The sequence below is a fragment of the Eretmochelys imbricata genome, chromosome 2, assembly GCF_965152235.1.
Source record: "Eretmochelys imbricata isolate rEreImb1 chromosome 2, rEreImb1.hap1, whole genome shotgun sequence".
NCBI lineage: Eukaryota > Metazoa > Chordata > Testudines > Cheloniidae > Eretmochelys > Eretmochelys imbricata.
In genome coordinates, this window is record NC_135573.1 from 81552731 (window position 1) to 81571787 (window position 19057).

General features: G+C 43.0%; 1 protein-coding gene across 1 annotated transcript in view; it reads right to left on the bottom strand.

Moving 5' to 3' along the window:
• CABLES1 (Cdk5 and Abl enzyme substrate 1) overlaps positions 1–10541 on the bottom strand; it is a 113374-nt gene extending 102833 nt beyond the window's left edge. Inside the window, exon 1 of the mRNA XM_077810371.1 lies at positions 9830–10541. Coding sequence (XP_077666497.1) covers positions 9830–10407 — 578 coding nt within the window. The 5' untranslated portion in view covers positions 10408–10541. The remainder of the gene's footprint in view (positions 1–9829) is intronic.
• Positions 10542–19057: the final 8516 nt, after the last annotated feature.

Sequence of the window (19057 nt, forward strand, 5' to 3'; positions counted from 1 at the left end):
AGATTTGAGGCTGCAGGATAAAGGTTTACAGTTACCTGAGAATGTAGGTATACAGTATAAACACAGCTCCTGCCATGTTCCTGCTATTACACTTTTCTCAGCTAACAAATCCACCCGTGAGTAGTTATACCAAATACCAACACTGTTTGATCAACAGTGGTTCTATCAGATTCTTATGTATTCTGAATAGGGCTGTCAATTAATTGCAGTTAACTCATGCGATTAACTCAAAAAATTAATCGTGATTAATTACCGTTTTAATCACACTGTTAATAGAATACCAATTGAAATTTATTAAATATTTTGGATGTTTTTCTACATTTTCATATATATTGTATTCTGTGTTGTAACTGAAATCAAAGTGTATTTTTTTATTACAAATATCTGCACTGTAAACATAATAAACGAAAAATAGTATTCTTCAGTTCAGTTCACCTCATACAACCACTGTAGTGCAACCTCTTTATCGTGAACGTGCAACTTACAAATGTAGAATTCTTTTTTAACATAACTGCACTCAAAAACAAAACAATGTAAATCTTCAGAGCCTACAAGTCCACTCAGTCCCACTTCTTGTTCAGCTAATCAAGTTTGTTTACATTTACAGGAGATAATGCTGCCCTCTTCTTATTTACAATGTCACCAGAAAGTGAGAACAGGCATTTGCATGGCATTTTTGTAGCTGGCATTACAAGATATTTACATGCCAGATATGCTAAATATTTGCATGCTCCTTCATGCTTCAGCCACCATTCCAGAGGACATGCTTCTATGCTGGTGACGCTTGTTAAAAAAAATGCGTTAATTAAATTTGTGACACAACTATCCCCCAAGGAGTTCAGTGTCCCCTGCTCTGTTTTACCTACATTCTGCCATATATTTCATGTTATAGAAGTCTCAGGTGATGACCCAGCACATGTCCTGGGGGGGGAGGGGCGTCAAGGAATGCGGGGGGTTGGATGGGGCAGGAGTCCCAGGGGGCGGGGGTGGGCAACGAACCCCTCATGGAGTGAGGAGGGAACCAGTTGTTAAGATTTTGGCAGCTCATCACTGCTTGTAATAAAAAATAAATATAAAGTAAGCACTGTACACTTTGTATTCTGTGTTGTAATTGAAATCAATATATTTGAAAATGTAGAAATCATCCAAAAATATTTAAATAAATGGTATTCTATTATTGTTTAATAGTGCAATTAATCGTGATTAATTTTTTTAATGGCTTGACTGCCCTAATTCTAAATGATCTAGAAATGAATTCATATAAATTCCCGTGATTTTTTTTTAATCTGTAATGGCTAAATAAAGATATCAGTCTGATTTATAATGGCTGCATATACTAGAATCTGTTCTAGTTCCCATACTGACTTGACAATAACTGAGTGTTGTACATTTTTCCTGTCTTTTGTCATTCTTTTGTTTGACAACTGAACCTTACTAAGTGCCCTAATAAAGCTTTGGAATTTGATGGAGTGGAGCCTTTTCTACAGGATGTGGTTATTACCCTTAATTTCCAGTCTTTTATCTTATTAGCATTTGTGAAGCTGATATAGTCCATTACCCTGGCAGTGTATATCAGTTGGGGCATCATAGCTGTTATACTAAAATAAACTTTGCTGCTCATTAGTAGAACAGCACAACTGTTTGATTTGATAGCACTGTTTTGCATAATAAAATGGGAGTGGTTTGTCTAACTTTTCCCCTAGCTATCCCCTAATGCACTCCCCATAAATATGGAAGGGAACGGAAGTTACAAAACGTGTATTATGGATGGACTGATTTTTATTTCTCCTAGACTGCTGGATGAAACTCAAATTTATAGACAGCTTTTCAACTGCTATACATCAAAAGAGCATTTCAAGTTTATGTATACATGACTGCTGTAATGAAAAAAATATAGAGCTATGTCTGACTTCAATTGCTGTCTCAGTCATTTTACATACCATTGCTGCCTTCTCATATGCTTCTCTGGCAATGAAAGTCCGCAAAACTAACCTTGGTAGAGAGCAGTTCGACTCTGAAATATTCTTCCATTCTGTAGTTCAGTTGAGGCCAGTACCTGAATGGTGACCATCAACTACTTCAGAGGTTTCAGAGTAGCAGCCGTGTTAGTCTGTATCCACAAAAAGAAAAGGAGTACTTGTGGCACCTTAGAGACTAACAAATTTATTTGAGCATAAGCTTTCGTGAGAATGCATCCGATGAAGTGAGCTGTAGCTCACGAAAGCTTATGCTCAAATAAATCTGTTAGTCTCTCAGGTGCCACAAGTACTCCTTTTCTTTTTACTTCAGAGGGGTTCTCTAGCAACCATTTATTATGGGGCTCAACTTTCTATATTTAATTGCTCTGGAATTTTCAGAGGTACCATCCCTGTTCCTGGTCTTAGTGTTGTAGCTGCTACAGTGGGATAGGAAGAGTTCCCATGAGTATGGAGACAAGGAAGTGGGGTGACTCCTTCCTGAAAACCCCTGAGGAGTTTGTGGGTTATTGCCTTCAGCACAAAGGTGCAACAAATAATATTTTGCACTTGTATAACACTCTTCATCCCAGAGCCTCAAAGCACTTTACAAATATTGATTTAATCAAACAACTATCCTGTGACATACACAAGTACGATCACCATCTTACAGAGGAGGAAATGGAGGTAAAGGGCCTACGTGTACTCAGCACTACTGAAAATCAGGCTTCACAGAACTTGTCCAAAGACACACAGCAGGTCTATTACAGACCTGGGAACAGAAACCAAATTTCCTGTGTCCAAGTCTATGCCTTAACCCCAAGAGCACTGTTCCTTCAAGACTGAGGAGGAGGCCATTCACCTTGGGGAAATGGAGCCCACTAGAAAATCTACCCTCCCTCAAACGCAGCAGTGTAAGATGTACTAAGGAGTTATGGGATTCCTCAAAGTAGCGTTTCTCAAACTGGGGGTGTCATGGTTCCTTCCCCACTCTGAACTCTAGGGTACAAATGTGGGAACCTGCATGAAAACCCGCTAAGCTTATTTTTACCATCTTAGGTTAAAACTTCCCCAAGGTACAAACTATTTTACCTTTTGCCCTTGGACTTTATTGCTGCCACCACCAAGCATCTAACAAATATATAACCGGGAAAGAGCCCGCTTAGAAACGTCTTTCCCCCCCAAAATCCTCTCCAAACCCTACACCCCCTTGCCTGGAGAAGGTTTGATAAAAATCCTCACCAATTTGCATAGGTGAACACAGACCCAAACCCTTGGATCTTAAGAACAATGAAAAAGCAATCAGGTTCTTAAAAGAAGAATTTTAATTGAAGAAAAAAAGTAAAAGAATCACCTCTGTAAAATCAGGATGGTAAATACCTTACAGGGTAATCAGATTCAAAATACAGAGAATCCCTCTAGGCAAAACCTTAAGTTACAAAAAGACACAAAAACAGGAATATACATTCCCTTCAGCACAGCTTATTTTATCAGCCATTTAAACAAAACAGAATCTAACGCATATCTAGCTAGATTACTTACTAAGTTCTAAGACTCCATTCCTTTTCTGTTCCCGGCAAAAGCATCACACAGACAGAGAGGGCCTTTCTTTCTCCCCTCCTCCAGCTTTGAAAGTATCTTGTCTCCTCATTGGTCATTTTGGTCAGGTGCCAGCGAGGTTATCCTAGCTTCTTAACCCTTTACAGGTGAAAGGGTTTTTCCTCTGGCCAGGAGGGATTTAAAGGTGTTTACCCTTCCCTTTATATTTATGACAGGGGGTCAGGACCCCAAAGTCAGTCATGACCCCATTTTAATGGGGTTGCCAGAGCCAGCATTAGACTGAAGCCCGAGCTCCTCCCCACTCAGGGTGGTGGGGCTCAGGCCCCGTCTTCCTCCACTCGGGACGGCGGAGCTAAGGCTCCGGCTCTGGCCCCACTCCCACACAGGGTCATATAGTAATTTTGTTGTCAGAAGGGGGTCACAGTGCAATGAAGTTTGAGAACCGCTGCAAGGTTCAAGTTAACTTAATTCAAACCTTCAAGCAAACATGACAGGTTTGATTCACTGCCAATCCTTTGCAAACTGAACTCCAGGATTCAGCTCCTGAACAGTCCCCTAATGGGTTGTTGCAGCTCTAGCACTCACCCAGGGCTTTTTGTTTTGTTTTGTTTTTTTGGTGAGTATCTAAATTTCTAACGACGTTACCCATCTTTTTTAAGGGACTATTACTTAGTGGAGGCCCAAAATAGGGTCTGTAAATTAAAAATGACCAATGCCATTATTAATAAACACTTTCATGTTTTAAACTGGTTTTGTTTGGTTTTTAAAATATTCCCACTTCATGACTTTGCTACCCAAACGTCCGAGCACTGTGCTAGTTCATGAGAACCTGAGTGTGAAAGGGACTCCTATCGGCATTGTCCAAACTGAGTGAGCTGGAAGATTGGTGAACTTCAAATAATGAAAAGTAAACTAGATTTTTAATGTTAAAAAATAATCCGGATAGCTACTAAAACATGGAAATAAATGTGATTTTTCTTTAGTTGGACAATATACCTTCTTAAAGTAAATTAAATTTCAGGCCAGGAAATTTCAGGCCAGACTACTTGAGTGTCTCTTTAAATGAACAATGCTCAATTACTTGGCATCTGTTCCATTCTGTTCCTTTTCCAGTATCAGCTGTCCAAGAAGTGATTCCTTACCGTCATCCTACTATGATGAGAAAGGCAAATGTGATGAAAAGTGAAGTTTAAATCCTAAATCTGGTCATTAATGCCAGCAATCCTCAAGAATAACAGAATCTATATGCTAGTCTCTTACAATTTGAGTCCCCCAAAAGGGTTTGGTTTTGCCTTTAACTATGAGAGGGCTCTACTGTCTGGCGCAATTACTCCACTGAAGTTAACACAACAGAGGGCAACATCACCAAACAAAATATCAATGTTTATTTTTCATAAATAACTATGGAGGTAAATGCTCTAGCTGTAAGTGAAAAGCAATCACATTTGTTGTTTCAGGACCAGATTCTACCACCTTTATTCATGTTTCCTCCATAAACAGGCCCAATGGGACTACCAGAAGAGTGAGGTGCTCTTACATGAGTAAGGGTGGCAGTATCTGGCTCTATATCTCAAGTGGTCTACCATTTTTAGCTATCTGTTTAACAGATCATTTAAAATAAATAATACCTTAGGCACCAGACAAGTTAATCTGAATTTCAGCATCTATGTGCCAACTTTAAAATCAGGGTTAGAGTTTTTTTCTTGTATACACATAATTATATATCAGCCTCCAAAAAGCAAGCAGCTCCATGTTCTTGTATAGTTTGTTTCTTGTGAATAAATGTACAGCAGAAACCCAAACCACATTAATGATAACCTTGTTAAATATAAACTAGTATGCAATTATTGAAACTGCTAACACAAACAAAAAAGGCAGGAAACTCTGATTATATGTTCACAATGGCTTCTGAAAACTAACTGAAAACAAAAACATCATATAGCATGTCTTGTGTGATATTGTAATAGAAAATAATTTCATATTACTGTATAACAAAGTGCATGTCTAAGCATAGAGAACTAGTCTTTCAAATGACAGATCAAACTCAAGTCTGCCACAAGGGGAGTGGGAGAAAGCAAATACAAAGAAATTCTCTGAACACTTTATTTTACTCTCCTCCACTCCTTTCTAATCCCTATACTCTCATCACTGAAAGCTACTGCCTAATGACTCTCCTTCAGGTGAGCTAATGACTGTCTTGGGGCAATTTCAGTGATTTTTTTTTCTCTCCTTGTCATCCTGCTCATAGTGGAAGGCCATATGCAGAGCATTTGGCTCTTTCCTCACCATTAACTGAACAGCAGAAGGTCTCACTTGAACTCTGTGCTTGGGCTTATGTCAGCAGTGTGCATGCATATGATTTATCTGTTATGTAGCTCTCTTGTAAGAGTAGGACCTAGTGGATAATTTGTAAGCAGGGATAGTCTAATGGCTGTTCATTGTGCATAATCTATACTTGAGCCTAAGGCTTATATAAGACCTCTGAAAGGATACCTTATGCACTGTGTGCAAGCTAGAGTAGTCAAATTGGTGCTGCTTTATAATTATATTATCTATTTATCAGATATTTTGAAAGGTGCCATGTGCATTTTATAATGGCAATATATTCAGTGTGGGCCAAGTTCTGCTCTAGATTACATCCATGCAATCTCACTATAGTCAGCATGTAACTGAAGGGAAAACTTGCCACTAAAGAGCACACAAGTGATACAAAGCCCAGGGCCAAATTTACCAGGCATCCCACTTACACCAGAGCTTAATTTAGCCCAAGAAGAAGCAACTGCATGAGAAAACACTTCTAACTTCAAATCTATAAATCTGGGTGCACCACATACGCACATGGAGGACTCAGAGAGGGCCAATACCTGATTGGTACCGTATATTGGGTGAGCTGTTGTTCAGATCGCTCTCTCTCTCAACTTTCCAATAATCAACTCTGCTATTTGTATGCAGAATAAAGTGAAACCTACAAGGTGACTCATAACCAGTGCTTTTGCAGCATTAAACACTGAGCTGGTTTATGAAACCCTGATCTGTGGGGATTCCCCCTAGCGTAAGAAATCTTGATTACCTATTAGATTAGATAATGCAGTCTACAAGGCAGATTGAATAAGCGGGTATGCAGCCACGGACAATTTTCATTTGCTATATCTCCAACTTTTCCATGCAAGCTAATATAAAAAGCTGTATGTATTAGGGAGGGAAATAAAACAACCAAGCAGACACAGAAATGAGAAGGGAAACATTGCAGAACAAGAGGTGTAAGGGGTTGGCAGGAAGATCAGAGGAGTCCAGTTAAGGAGTGACACAGATGAGATCTGAAGAAGTCCCATCCAGATCTCTTCAGCCGGGAGGAAGATGTCCCGTCTATAATATAGGGCCAACATATGCATGCAATGAAAAATAAGAAGGATCTTTGGGACTCAAGTAAGCCTTTACAGGAGCATTAATACAGCTATTATTCAGTAAGGAGAACAACAGGGGTGAGGAGAAAATCTTCTCTTGAACAGTAACAGAGCACTGCTCAGAACATCTCTTTTTCAAATAAATGGAGGAACTCTTATCAAAGGAGGAACTATAGATGAAGACTGGAACTAGACTGAAGCTTGGGTTCGATAGGGTACATCACCAGCAGCTATTTTATTGGGGGCTTACCTCAGCATCAACATCTGTAAAAGGACCTCAGAAAGCTATGACTACAATTCAGATCAAATCAAGGACAGGGGGTATACAGTATTGAGACAACTTTCATCTGGTAGACCTCCAATTTTTCCACTAAAGCTAACCCTTAAAAGGCTGTTTCTACAGCAGCCTATGGTACTTTTACGATCAATTACCCTTATAAACTGTTGAAGCATGAGAGTCAAAGTCTACTTAGCTAAATTTATGGGAGAAATAGAAAGAAGTGAGCATAACAAATGGGGAATGTAGGAGTGGCAAATTGTGCTGGTCTGGAGAAGCACAGTTTCTGCCTCCAGTTTCTTCCCTACTCCACTGTGACACCTAAGATATTAACAGGTTTCAGAGTAGCAGCCGTGTTAGTCTATATCCGCAAAAAGAAAAGGAATACTTGTGGCACCTGAGAGACTAACAAATTTATTTGAGCATAAGCTTTCGTGAGCTACAGCTCACTTCATCGGCTGCATTCAGTGGAAAATACAGTGGGGAGATTTATATACACAGAGAACATGAAACAATGGGTGTTACCCTACACACTGTAATGAGAGTGATCAGGTAAGGTGAGCTATTACCAGCAGGAGGGGCGGGGGAACCTTTTGTAGTGATAATCAAGGTGCGCCATTTCCAGCAGTTGACAAGAATGTCTGAGGACAGTGTGGGGGGGGAAGGGGGGATAAACATGGGGAAATAGTTTTACTTTGTGTAATGACCCATCCACTCCCAGTCTTTATTCAAGCCTAAGTTAATCTATCCAGTTTGCAAATTAATTCCAATTCAGCAGTCTCTCGTTGGAGTCTGTTTTTGAAGTTATTTTGTTGAAGAGTTGCCACTTTTAGTTCTGTAATCGATTGACCAAAGAGATTGAAGTGTTCTCCGACTGGTTTTTGAATGTTATAATTCTTGACGTCTGATTTGTGCCCATTTATTCTTTTACGTGGAGACTGTTAAGCGAATATTAAGCGAATGAGGATTATTGTGTATCTCTGATACATTTATTCCATAATGCACATATACATTTGTACATGGTTGAGTATTCTTAGTAGATGTCTTTAGAAATATTTAAGCAAGCGAGATTCTTCTCTGTGGGAGAGTTCATTAAAAGGGCAAACTAATAACCAGTGGCACAAGGTGGTAAGACATTCACCATAAGAAAAAGTGGTGTCTGTAGATAAAGGGCCTGCTTAAGGGGTTAGCAAGTCTCTTTTCTTTCATGTATTTTTTGATGTCCAATCATTGTAGTCAATGGAAAGTGGACTCTGGAGCAGGGTCTTTCAATAGTATTTGTGTTAGCAGTCTGTCTAGAAAGCATTCAGAATGATAGGTTCAGTCCATTGCATTTACACAAATGAGAAAACAAGGGGGTAAGACTTTGGATTTATTTATAAGAAAACCAATGTTGCACTAAGTATAAAAATAGGATATCTGGCAAGAATATACATATGAGTTTAAACCTGAACCATTTAGGGTGAAACTTTGAAAAACTTGCCTGCTAATTTACCAGTGAATGCATTAATCAGCATGACACAGCTAAATCCACAGTACACATATATCAATATCCACATTCATATAATAAAATAATTATTTGTTCTCTCCATGGTGCCTCCAGCTGATGGGACATAAATTGCCACAACTACAAGAAGTTTACCTATTCTATTGTGGTACTGCAGTTTACACCAGTATAACTGTCATTATCCCTCACCTTACTGGGTCCCAGACACTGTCAAATGACAATATTTTAACTGTTGAGCATCTGCTCAATGTGCATGCTAAAAGAAAATGCTTCAACTCTGAAAATGTTCATGGAGGTTAAAGGAATGATGTGCGCTTAAACTGAGAATGACACAGAACTGTCATGTATGGCTCATTTATTCAACAGGGTTACTACAACACTGCAATTCTTAATCTTTCTATTAGGTAAACAGAATGCTTACACTAGACAGGGAGGAGGGAAACCTCACCGATCAATATTTCAAAATCCAGATCTGTGTCTGAACCCTACAAACTAACACTGCTACTCAGGTCAGCTTGTTAAAAATGCCAGATTAATGTTAACAACAGACAAATGCCCGCTACTATTAATGGAAAAAGGAGAGGCAATAACTTAGCAGCCAGGCCTTTTCTCGTGTCCCCGACCCAATGACACCCTAACGATTAACACAGTCTATCAACAGCTATTTTTAACCCTGTATCTGATCTGCTCTCTAACCTGGCCGCTGCACAGATGTTCACATGCCAGGAAATGTGCATTGACAGGTCTCCTGAGCACGGGGCACCAGCCCCTGAAACAAGCGTTAACTGCACATATCTTAATCGGTAGCACACTGAACTTCAGCGGGGAAGGGGGCGTTGTATAAACAATACGATCTCGGCCCAGCTGAAACCAGAACTAATGGGTTTGCCAAGGTGACCTGGACTAAGTTCAAAAGCCCGCAGCGCCCCGCCCGCGGAGGTTGGGTGCTGCTCACCCTGGCCGGAGTTCGCTCCGGGTCCGGCTCCCCTCTGGCACCTTTAGGGGTCAGTGTCGCCTGCCCGCGTGCAAGTGTCACCCACCGGCCCGCGCGGTGCCCTGTGCACGCCGCCCCCGGGGACTCGCGCACGGCGCAGGGAGGCGAGGGGCGTGCACGGGGCTCGCTTACCGGGACCTCTGCAGCTCCAAGGCGCCGGGGCCGCCCTGCTCCAGGCAGCAGTAGCCCTGCGGGATGGGTCTGGAGAAGGAGACGGGCAGGATTCCCTGAGTGAAGGAGTTGAGGCGGCCCCTGCTGCCGCCGGCCCCCCCGGAGGGGGTCCCCGAGCCCAGGAAGGCGGCTGCCGGCACCTGCACGCTGGCGAAGGCATCCTCCTCCTCTTCCTCCGGCGGCTCCCCAGCCGCTCCCGGGGGGCTCGAGAGCCGGCCGCTGCCGCAGTGGCCCCCCGGCTGCTGCGGAGCCGCTGCCGCGGCGGGGGGCTGGAAGGCGCCCAGGCTGTGCCGAGCCCTGGCGCTGCCGGCGGCCGCCTTGGCGGCGCCCCCGCTCGGCTCTGCCCCGCTCTCCTCGTGCGGCAGCGGCGGCCGGCCGTCCAGCGAGATGTTGGTGAGGAAGGAGAGCGCTGCCTGCCTGCGCCGGGGGTCCATGCGCGGCGGCGCCTGCTGCTGCTTCCTCAAGCAGGGCTCCAGCGGCGGCTGCTGCAACGTGCTGCTCGCGCTGCCGGGGCTGCTGGTGGCAGCCGCCGCCGCCATTGTCCGGGTCTCGCTCCTTCCCCGCTCCTCCCGCTCCCCCAGGCAGTCACCGCGGCGAGGCGGCGGCTCTCGGGCAGGCTGCGGAGGAGAAGGGTTAGCAGGCAGGGCGAGGGAGCGGTGGCTTGCCTGGCATGCTGCCTTCCCTCCCTCCCCCTGGCTGTGTGTGCATGGATGGCTCGCTGCCTACTTATCGCGCCCCCCCCCCCCCAGCCTTGCCTGGCTCCCTGCCTCTCTCCCCCTCTCCTCGGGCAGTGTTAGCAGTCGTTATAGGTGCACTCGCCCTGCCATAACACAGCAATCACGTGTGGGGGATAGCGAGCTGGGAAGAAAACAAAAGCCCCAGCCAGCAGCTGGAGGAGGAGGAGGCTGGGTCTAAGTCAGCTCCCTCCTTTCAACCCTTCTGTTTTTTTCCTCCTCCTTGTGTCTGTGCGCTGGGGGGAGGCAGCGGCGGAAGGTGGAGTCTGGGTGTAGTACCCACCACATGGTCCTGAGGTGGTTACATAAGCCCGTTCAGGCTCCCAGAGTGTAACCCTGCGGCTCCACTGCCAGGCCGTGGCTCCCGAAGAAGGAGCGTGGTCTGCAGAGATGGCTGGTGGACTAGGAATTCCAGAGCCCTCAGTCCCACTTTAGCCAGCGACTCGCTGGGTGGTCTGGAGCTAGTCACTTAATCCTTGTGCATTTCGTTTCCACACTGTAAACCCTGTCTATAGCACATTCCTCCCAAAGAATTTAAAGGACTTCACCAACATCTGTCTAAGGCATCCCTGTGGTCTCTGTGATTATCTCACAATCTTCAATGTAGTTATCCACACAACACACCCCAGAAGGTAGAGGAATGCTATTAACTAGGGCTGTCAAACGCAACACACAATAAACACAATCATGAGATTAAAAAAATTAGCTGCGATTAATCTCAGTTTTAATCGCACTGTTAAACAATAATAGAATAGCAATTTAAATTCAGCATGGAAGCATGCCTTCTGGAATGGTGGCCAAAGGATGAAGGAGCATACGAATGTTTAGTATATCTGGCACGTAAATACCTTGCAACACTATCTACAACAGTGCCATGTGAACGCCCTTCTAACTTGCAGGTAATGTAAATAAGAAGCAGGCAGCATTATCTCCCATAAATGTAAACAAACTTGTTTATCTTAGCAATTGGCTGAACACAAGAAGTAGAACTGAGTGGACTTGTAGGCTCTAAAGTTTTACATTGTTTTGAGTGAAGTTATGTAAAAAAATATTCTAAATGTGTAAACTGTACTTTCCTGATAAAGAGATTGCATTACAGTACTTGTATGAGGTGAACTGAAGAATACTATTTCTTTGTTTATCTTTTTTACAGTGCAAATATTTGTAATCAAAAATAATAATATAGAGTGAGCACTCTGTACTTCGTATTCTGTGTTGTAATTTAAATCAATATATTTGAAAATGTAGAAAAACATCCCAAAATATTTATAATAAATTTAAATTGGTATTCTATTATTGTTTAACAGTGTGATTAAAACTGCAATTAATCGTGACTTTTTAAAATCTAGTTAATTTGTTTTGCATTAATAGCTTGAGTTAACTGCAATGAATTTACAGCCCTACTATTACTGTGGTTTTACAGATGGGGTGGGGGCACAGAGAGAACAGTATGGCTACACTGCATGCAGCCTGGGCTCTAACTCAGGTCTGAGCCCATGTCCCTTTCAGTCCACACACAAATTAGTCTAAGTCAGTTCCGCAAGCATTCACATCTTGGGTCCTAGGATCCTGCAAGGGTAGTGGGCCAGAGAACAAGCCCCGCTGTGATTTTGAAGTGTGAATGTAGGTCAAGCAGCAGACTCGAGTCAGAAGGTCTGTGTAGTACAGTACAGACACATTAGCACAGCTGTGAAACCCAGATCCAGCAATGATAAACCCAAGTTTACAGAGTAGTGTTAGTGTGACCACTCAAGCATGGACTTAAAAACACTAAGTCCACAAGCCTGAATCCCACTGACCAGGGCTTACTGTGCTGTGTGTAGACCTATGGTGACTTGCTCATTGTCACACAGGATGTCAGTGGCACAGCCAAGTGTAAAATCCAGACCTTCTGACTCTCTTCTGCTTAACCAGAAACCATCCTCCCTCTCCCATCCCCTAAATGAAGATAATAGTTAGGAGGAATCAGCTATTTTCAAAATTTTGTTGAAATATGAAAACAAAACATTTTTCAAGCATTTCTTGTAGAAGTTATCTACCACACAGGAATGATGAATGGATTATTTATTTGGGTTTACAGCAGTGGTGGGCAACCGGCAGGCTGCATGTAGCCCAGCAGGGTAATCTGATTGTGGGCCGCGAGACATTTTGCTGACGTTGACTGTCCGCAGACATGGCCCAGCGCAGCTCCCAGTGGCCGCGGTTTGCCATTTTTGGCCAATGGGAGCTATGGAAAGCGGTGGCCAGCACATTCCTGCGGCCCGCCACTTCCTGCAGCTCCCATTGGCTGGGAATGGCGAACCGCAGCCACTGGGAGCTGCGGGGGGCCGTGCCTGCGGACAGTCAACATCAGCAAAATGTCTCGCAGCCTGCAATCAGATTACCCTGCTGGGCCGCCCATGGGCCGCAGGTTGCCCACCACTGGTTTACAGTCTTTTAATTTACCCCACACTTAGAAATGTAAGTAGGTGTTCTTCCTTTATTAATTATCATCTTCCATGGAATTTTATGTTTTCCCTATCTTTCCCTATCTCCATCAGTCCTCCATGAGAACAGCTAGTGACACCAGAATAGTGTCTGAGGTGCTGTCTTGAACCTCATGTATTTCTGTTATCTCAACCTGTTACAAGAGTTTTTCTTCTGGTGATAATTTCATAAATGGCTTAAGAAATGGTTGGATCTCACACACACAAGGGGTGCAGTTGTCAGACAGCCATATGCCTAAGGCTGCATATAGAAGTATAACTAGTATAACGTGATCTGCATTAGTTTCAGGTTACGTTTACTGATGGCTAACATGTTATCTCCAATTGCGAACCATGGGCAAATATGAGATGCTTCTGCTTTACAATTTTTATTAATATTTTCTAATATGATTAGTAACAAATGCAGAAAACAAGTTTAAACTTGGCCTATCAGAGGGACTCCTGGGCCCTACCCTCCATTTCTTGTAAAACTGGAGTTTTGAATGCCCAAACAATTCAAGACTGGGCTCTTTGATGTGATGGTGACTCAGTCTGGATTTCCTTTATTCACTCTACTCCACTTTTGACATAAAATTGAAAATGGTGACAGCGTCAAGGATGAGAGATAGCAGCAAACTCAACAGTTATAGTTGCCTGAACAATTTTCAGTTGACAGGTGGCTGGAAAGTCCTTGCTGTAGGGTTCCCCACCACCAGGGCTCAGGATGACGAGCGCAGGGGCTTGTCTAGATTAGAGAAATTTGCACAAGGGCAAATGTAGTTATACTTGTTCGAGTGTCCCTAATCTACACAAGCCTTTAATAAGGTAAATCACATTGGTGCAAGCATCATTTTGCATGGGTTTGTGTGTCTGTGGTAAGGGTTTGCCTCAAAGTACTGTAACTACATCAGCGTAGTTAAACTGGTGCAAATGTTGCTAATTTAGACAGGCCACCTTTCTATGTAAGTATTCTCTCTGTACAGGCCCGCCTTCAACAATGACTGCAGGATGACCTGATATTTCTCCTATTGCATACAGGAATAAACTCATTTAAGAAAGCAGCATAAAACAAAGAAGAGTATAGTCCTTTTCAGATGGAAATGATATTCTTAATTAAGTGTATCGCACCGTGTTATTAACATGATGGGTGTGTTAGAAATACATAAATATGCAAGCATGCTATATTAGTTGCAAATTAAAATCACAGGTGTCTGCATTCACATCTAAAGTATCTCTGAGGTGTTTCCCTCAGGGTTATAAATAAGGAAGAAATCATGCAGCTGGCTGCAAAGTAGAAATTATGTCCATTCAGTCCATGGTCTGACTCAATACGTAAGACTACTTGCATGATGTTTGTTCTGTTTGCTGGAGTCTGACCTGACAAAGATAACCAAACTGAGTTTCACTGAAACTTGAAAGCTTGGTCCTTCATGCAGTATGATACAGCAATCAATAAGGTTATTAGTATATATGGATTGAGAAATCCTCCACTGTAGAGCTGCACAGAAAATGTTGATGAAAAATAGAAAAAAGTGGTCTTTGAAATTCTTCATGACATTCTCATCCTCTCCCCTTTCCTTTTTATTTGTGTGTGTGCCTGAGTGGGGAAAATTTCAAAAACGGGAGGGTGGGGGTGGAGGAGAGGGGGAGAAATTCTGATAACTCTTTATTTTTCCTCTCTTCATTTTTCAACCGACCAGCTCTGCTTACCTGAAACAAAAAGTATTGATAATAGAGACCAGAGGGTGATATAAGTGGTAAGATGGTGACAAGCGGTATGCTCAAGAGGCTGCTGTAGGGGGCGTCTATCTTGTTCACCCTGAATACAATGAGCTGGGGGAGACATTAGGCAGCCATGTGCATGGATTTAAAGAGATCTGGAAAATTAAAGATATAGCCAAACAAGAAGCTCAGGCAATTTAAGAGTGTGGATCTAGTCTGAAACATGACTATGCAAAACTGGCACCTTCTGTCGTGCAATGTTTACTCTATGTAGATAAACTAAAATAACTCCTCTCAGATTAGCCGAATAACACCTGAGCTACACAGATGTCTGGGTTAGCAGCTGATGAAATGTGTTAACATGAGCCATAGCCTATAATACCCACTGACTGGCCAGCCAACTTGAGTAGAAAAACTGCCATCACCCAGGAGTTAAGGGTTTTTGTGTGTGGATGAGACTCAAGTCAGGGGCAACCCTCAAGTGATAACTCGAGTTAACCCTGCAGTGAGGACAAGCCTGGAGTCACCAATCAAGTCATCAATCTGTCTTCTGTGTGCATTCAGCATAATATCTGCTGTCTTTAGTGACAAAAATAAGGCCAAGTCTACACTAGAAGGTTTTTTAGCATAGCTATGTCAGTGGGGTGAAAAAAAACCCACTTCCAGTCAATATAACTAGCAAAATCCCCAGTGTAGATGCAGCTATGCCAACTGTTGGCATAGCTAATGTCATTTGAAAGAAAAACTCCTGTTGGCATAAGCTACATCTAGGCTTGGGGAGGTCTGCTGGCAGAGCATGTGTGGTGTAGACAAGGCCTGGGTTTTTATTCTTGCTAGCCCTGCACAGCCACCACAGCTAAGAGAGAGGGAAGTTGGTTCTATTCTCTTTGTGCAACAGCAACAGAATTGTTTACGAAATTCCAGTGACAGGACCGGTCAGATAATGAGATTAATAATGGGGTTGCGCAGACATCAGTGAAGGAGCAGTGTGATGACAGTACTTCTGTACGGGTGTAACTGAAAGAATAACTGATTATTATCGATGATATCCCATGAGAGAATGTACCTAGCTTGATTTTCAGAGCCCAGATTGAGTTGGCAGTTAAGACAAAAGTTCTACTGAGTACATTTGATATGCAAGTGCATTCAGAGACAATAAATATACAAACGCACAATGCCTGTCTTTTAAAGTCACGTTTCAGTGCACAACTGCACTTTAAAAGGAGAAAAATGGTAGCAATGAAGGTAGTCTTGGAAAATTGCATATAAAGTCTTGCTGCTCAAGAAAATGATCTGGGATAAAAGTGGAGAGAAACTTAAAACATAATCTCAGAAATATGTGGCAGTAGTTAAGAAAGAAAATGGAAGACTGAAATGCATAGTTTATTCACCATAGCCAAAAATGTTGACACCCAGATTTAATGTATACAAAAGTGATCTGATTCTCAGAAGTGCTGAGCTGCTGCTCACATTGACATCCCTTCTAAATCTTGAGTGTTTACATTTCAATGGGCAGATATATATTTTCTTCTGGTCTTTTTGTCAAGAATTATACTTAGCTCTTACATAATTGAAGGATGTGTACAAACATTAACTAATATATCTTCATAACAACCTACTGATGTGTAAGTTTAGTAAGTAATATGGGGTGGTCTCCCCTTTGTCTCCATGTGTGAAATCTCAGTTTATCTGGGATGGGAACAGGAGTGGAAGGGATTTCTTGAAGGCATTCTTCACCCTTGTTCCTGAACCCTGCAGAACCCTCTTTATGGATGTGCTGCAGTGTTTGGGCTCTGTGCTCTGAGATGGCCATTGCTGGGTGCAGTGCTTGGTTTCCCCCGTCTTGAAATCTGTGGAATTTGTGCTGGGTAAAGTAACGCTGAATTATTTCATCACTTTGCCCAGTTTCCACCTCCACACTGTGAGGGGCAAGGGGGAGATATCAAGGGCAGCAGCTGGTTTGTGGTCATCTGACAATATGGCAAGACACCACAGGGACCTGGATGGAAGTACAGAGGCACATGGCTTCAGTGAGGATGATGTTGTCCATCTGACATTTGTAGGATGGGGGGAGAGGAAGAGGTTCAACATGCTATTCATGGCGGGGGGCAGGGGGAAACATGCCACAAACACACATGCACTCACACACCTTTACACAAAGAGTACAGTCTGGTGGAAACTCCATGGTAGTAGTCTGTATATGACAGGTTTCAGAGTAACAGCCGTGTTAGTCTGTATTTGCAAAAAGAAAAGGAGTACTTGTGGCACCTTAGAGACTAACCAATTGATTTGAGCTTAAGCTTTCGTGAGCTACAGCTCACTTCATCAGATGCATACTGTGGAAAGTATAGAAGATCTTTTATACCACAGTATGCATCCGATGAAGTGAGCTGTAGCTCACGAAAGCTTATGCTCAAATCAATTGGTTAGTCTCTAAGGTGCCACAAGTACTCCTTTTCTTTTAGTCTGTATATGGGTAATCAGGCCCATTTGACAGGTGTTTATCTTGTGGGGAAACTAAGGTGGACTAGTTAAGTGGCTTGTCTGAGACCACAAATGGAATTAGGATAGGTGAGGCTAGTAGCACTTCCTGCTATTAAGGTTGCCGGACACTTCCCTTGATAAGACCCAGTTTTCAGTTGCTTATACCTTTGCCAGACATCGACTGTTTGGGCTTAAGTTTTCCAGGCTGAGTGTCTGCCTCAGGCTGAATTTTTTCTGGAAAATTTCAGCCAGAACATTTGAGCCATTTCCAAGAACAAGGCCAGGGAAAAAATCATTGTTTTACCCAGGTTAAAAATCTTGTGTTGTTTTCTTTGATAAACTCTACCGCTCACATGCTTTGGAGCAGACATGAAATTTGGCAGGACAGTGGCCTTTGTGTCCAGGATGTGCCTTTTGCCATCGCTGCAAAAATCTGCCCAAATGTAGTCCAGTTATAAGGCTTTGAGAAATCATTTAGCACATGCTCAGTAGATACTTGTTAGACTTTAACAGCTAAAACTCGCTGAAAATTCTGTCCTCACTGAGCATGCTCGAGCCTCTCATAGCTCCTATTGTAACTAGATTCTTCATTCACTGCCCCCACAGAGACTGAGAATGCTCCATGGTTACCAGGGGCTTAGAAGGATTTTCCTATAATTACTGCTCCCAGTGGCTCAGGCATAGGAACGGAGAGCAGGATGCCTGTCTCTCCTGTGCTCTCTGTGACCCCCTCCCCCTACTGGAATCCAGGGTGTGTGGAAGAGGAAGCTGTTTTATTTGAATGTGGAGGGGACAAAAGCTGGACTACGTAGGAAGGGAAGGAAAGGAGTAGATTGGGACAAGGAGTCTGGGACTGAAGGAGGGGAGAGAAACTGGGAGTTGGAGGCAGAGGGTACTGGTAGCTAGTGACTGTAGGTGGAGAGAACTGGGAGCCACCTGGCTTGGGAGGGTCAACACTGAAATTGGATAAGGAGCTGAGGGGGAGGAGGTGACTGGGATTGGCTAGAAAAGGAGCCTGAGTCAAGGAATCAGCGGGGAGGAGAGACAAGGAGCTGTCATGCATATGTATTATGATACAGTTTTTAATTACACGATCATATTCTATTCTTGGAGCCCTAATACTGAACTCAGGGCCAATTCAGTGCTGCTTTAATTTTAAGAAAGTGGAACGGAAGGGCTTCACCAACAACTTTGATACTGTTCTAAGAAAAATCGAACGAATACAGAAAATTATGACCAGTTTGTCAGCGTGGGGTGCACTGTCTCAAAGAAGCATATTCCACTAGGCTGCAGAACAAATTATGTGCCAGGACTAACGTCTGAGCTATCGGATCAGTACACAAAATACAAGCAGAAGTTTGAAGCAGACCCATTTATTGAGGATACCATCACAGCTGGCAAAGAACAGGTCTCTGCCCTAAAGGAGAAAAAACAGAAGTCATGGCAGCATCTTACTGAGAGCATAGCCATGACCCACAGCAGTAAGAAAGCATAGATAACCATCTGGAAGCTTAACTAGGCCCCCCAAAAAGCAGAGCAACCCTACAACATTACTGCAGACCAGGTCACACACCAACTCCTAGAAAATGGCAAGGAATCAAACAAACAACCCAAGTCATGGCTTAAGCAGCAAGAAGACCAGGAGGCTTATAATTTTAGGGCACAGTACACAGTGATCGAATTAACCTCCGAATTAACACCCATAGGAATGGCAAAGTCCCCAGTCTAGATGACATTCGTACCAAACAAATCAAACCTTTCAGACCACCAACAAAGAACTGGTG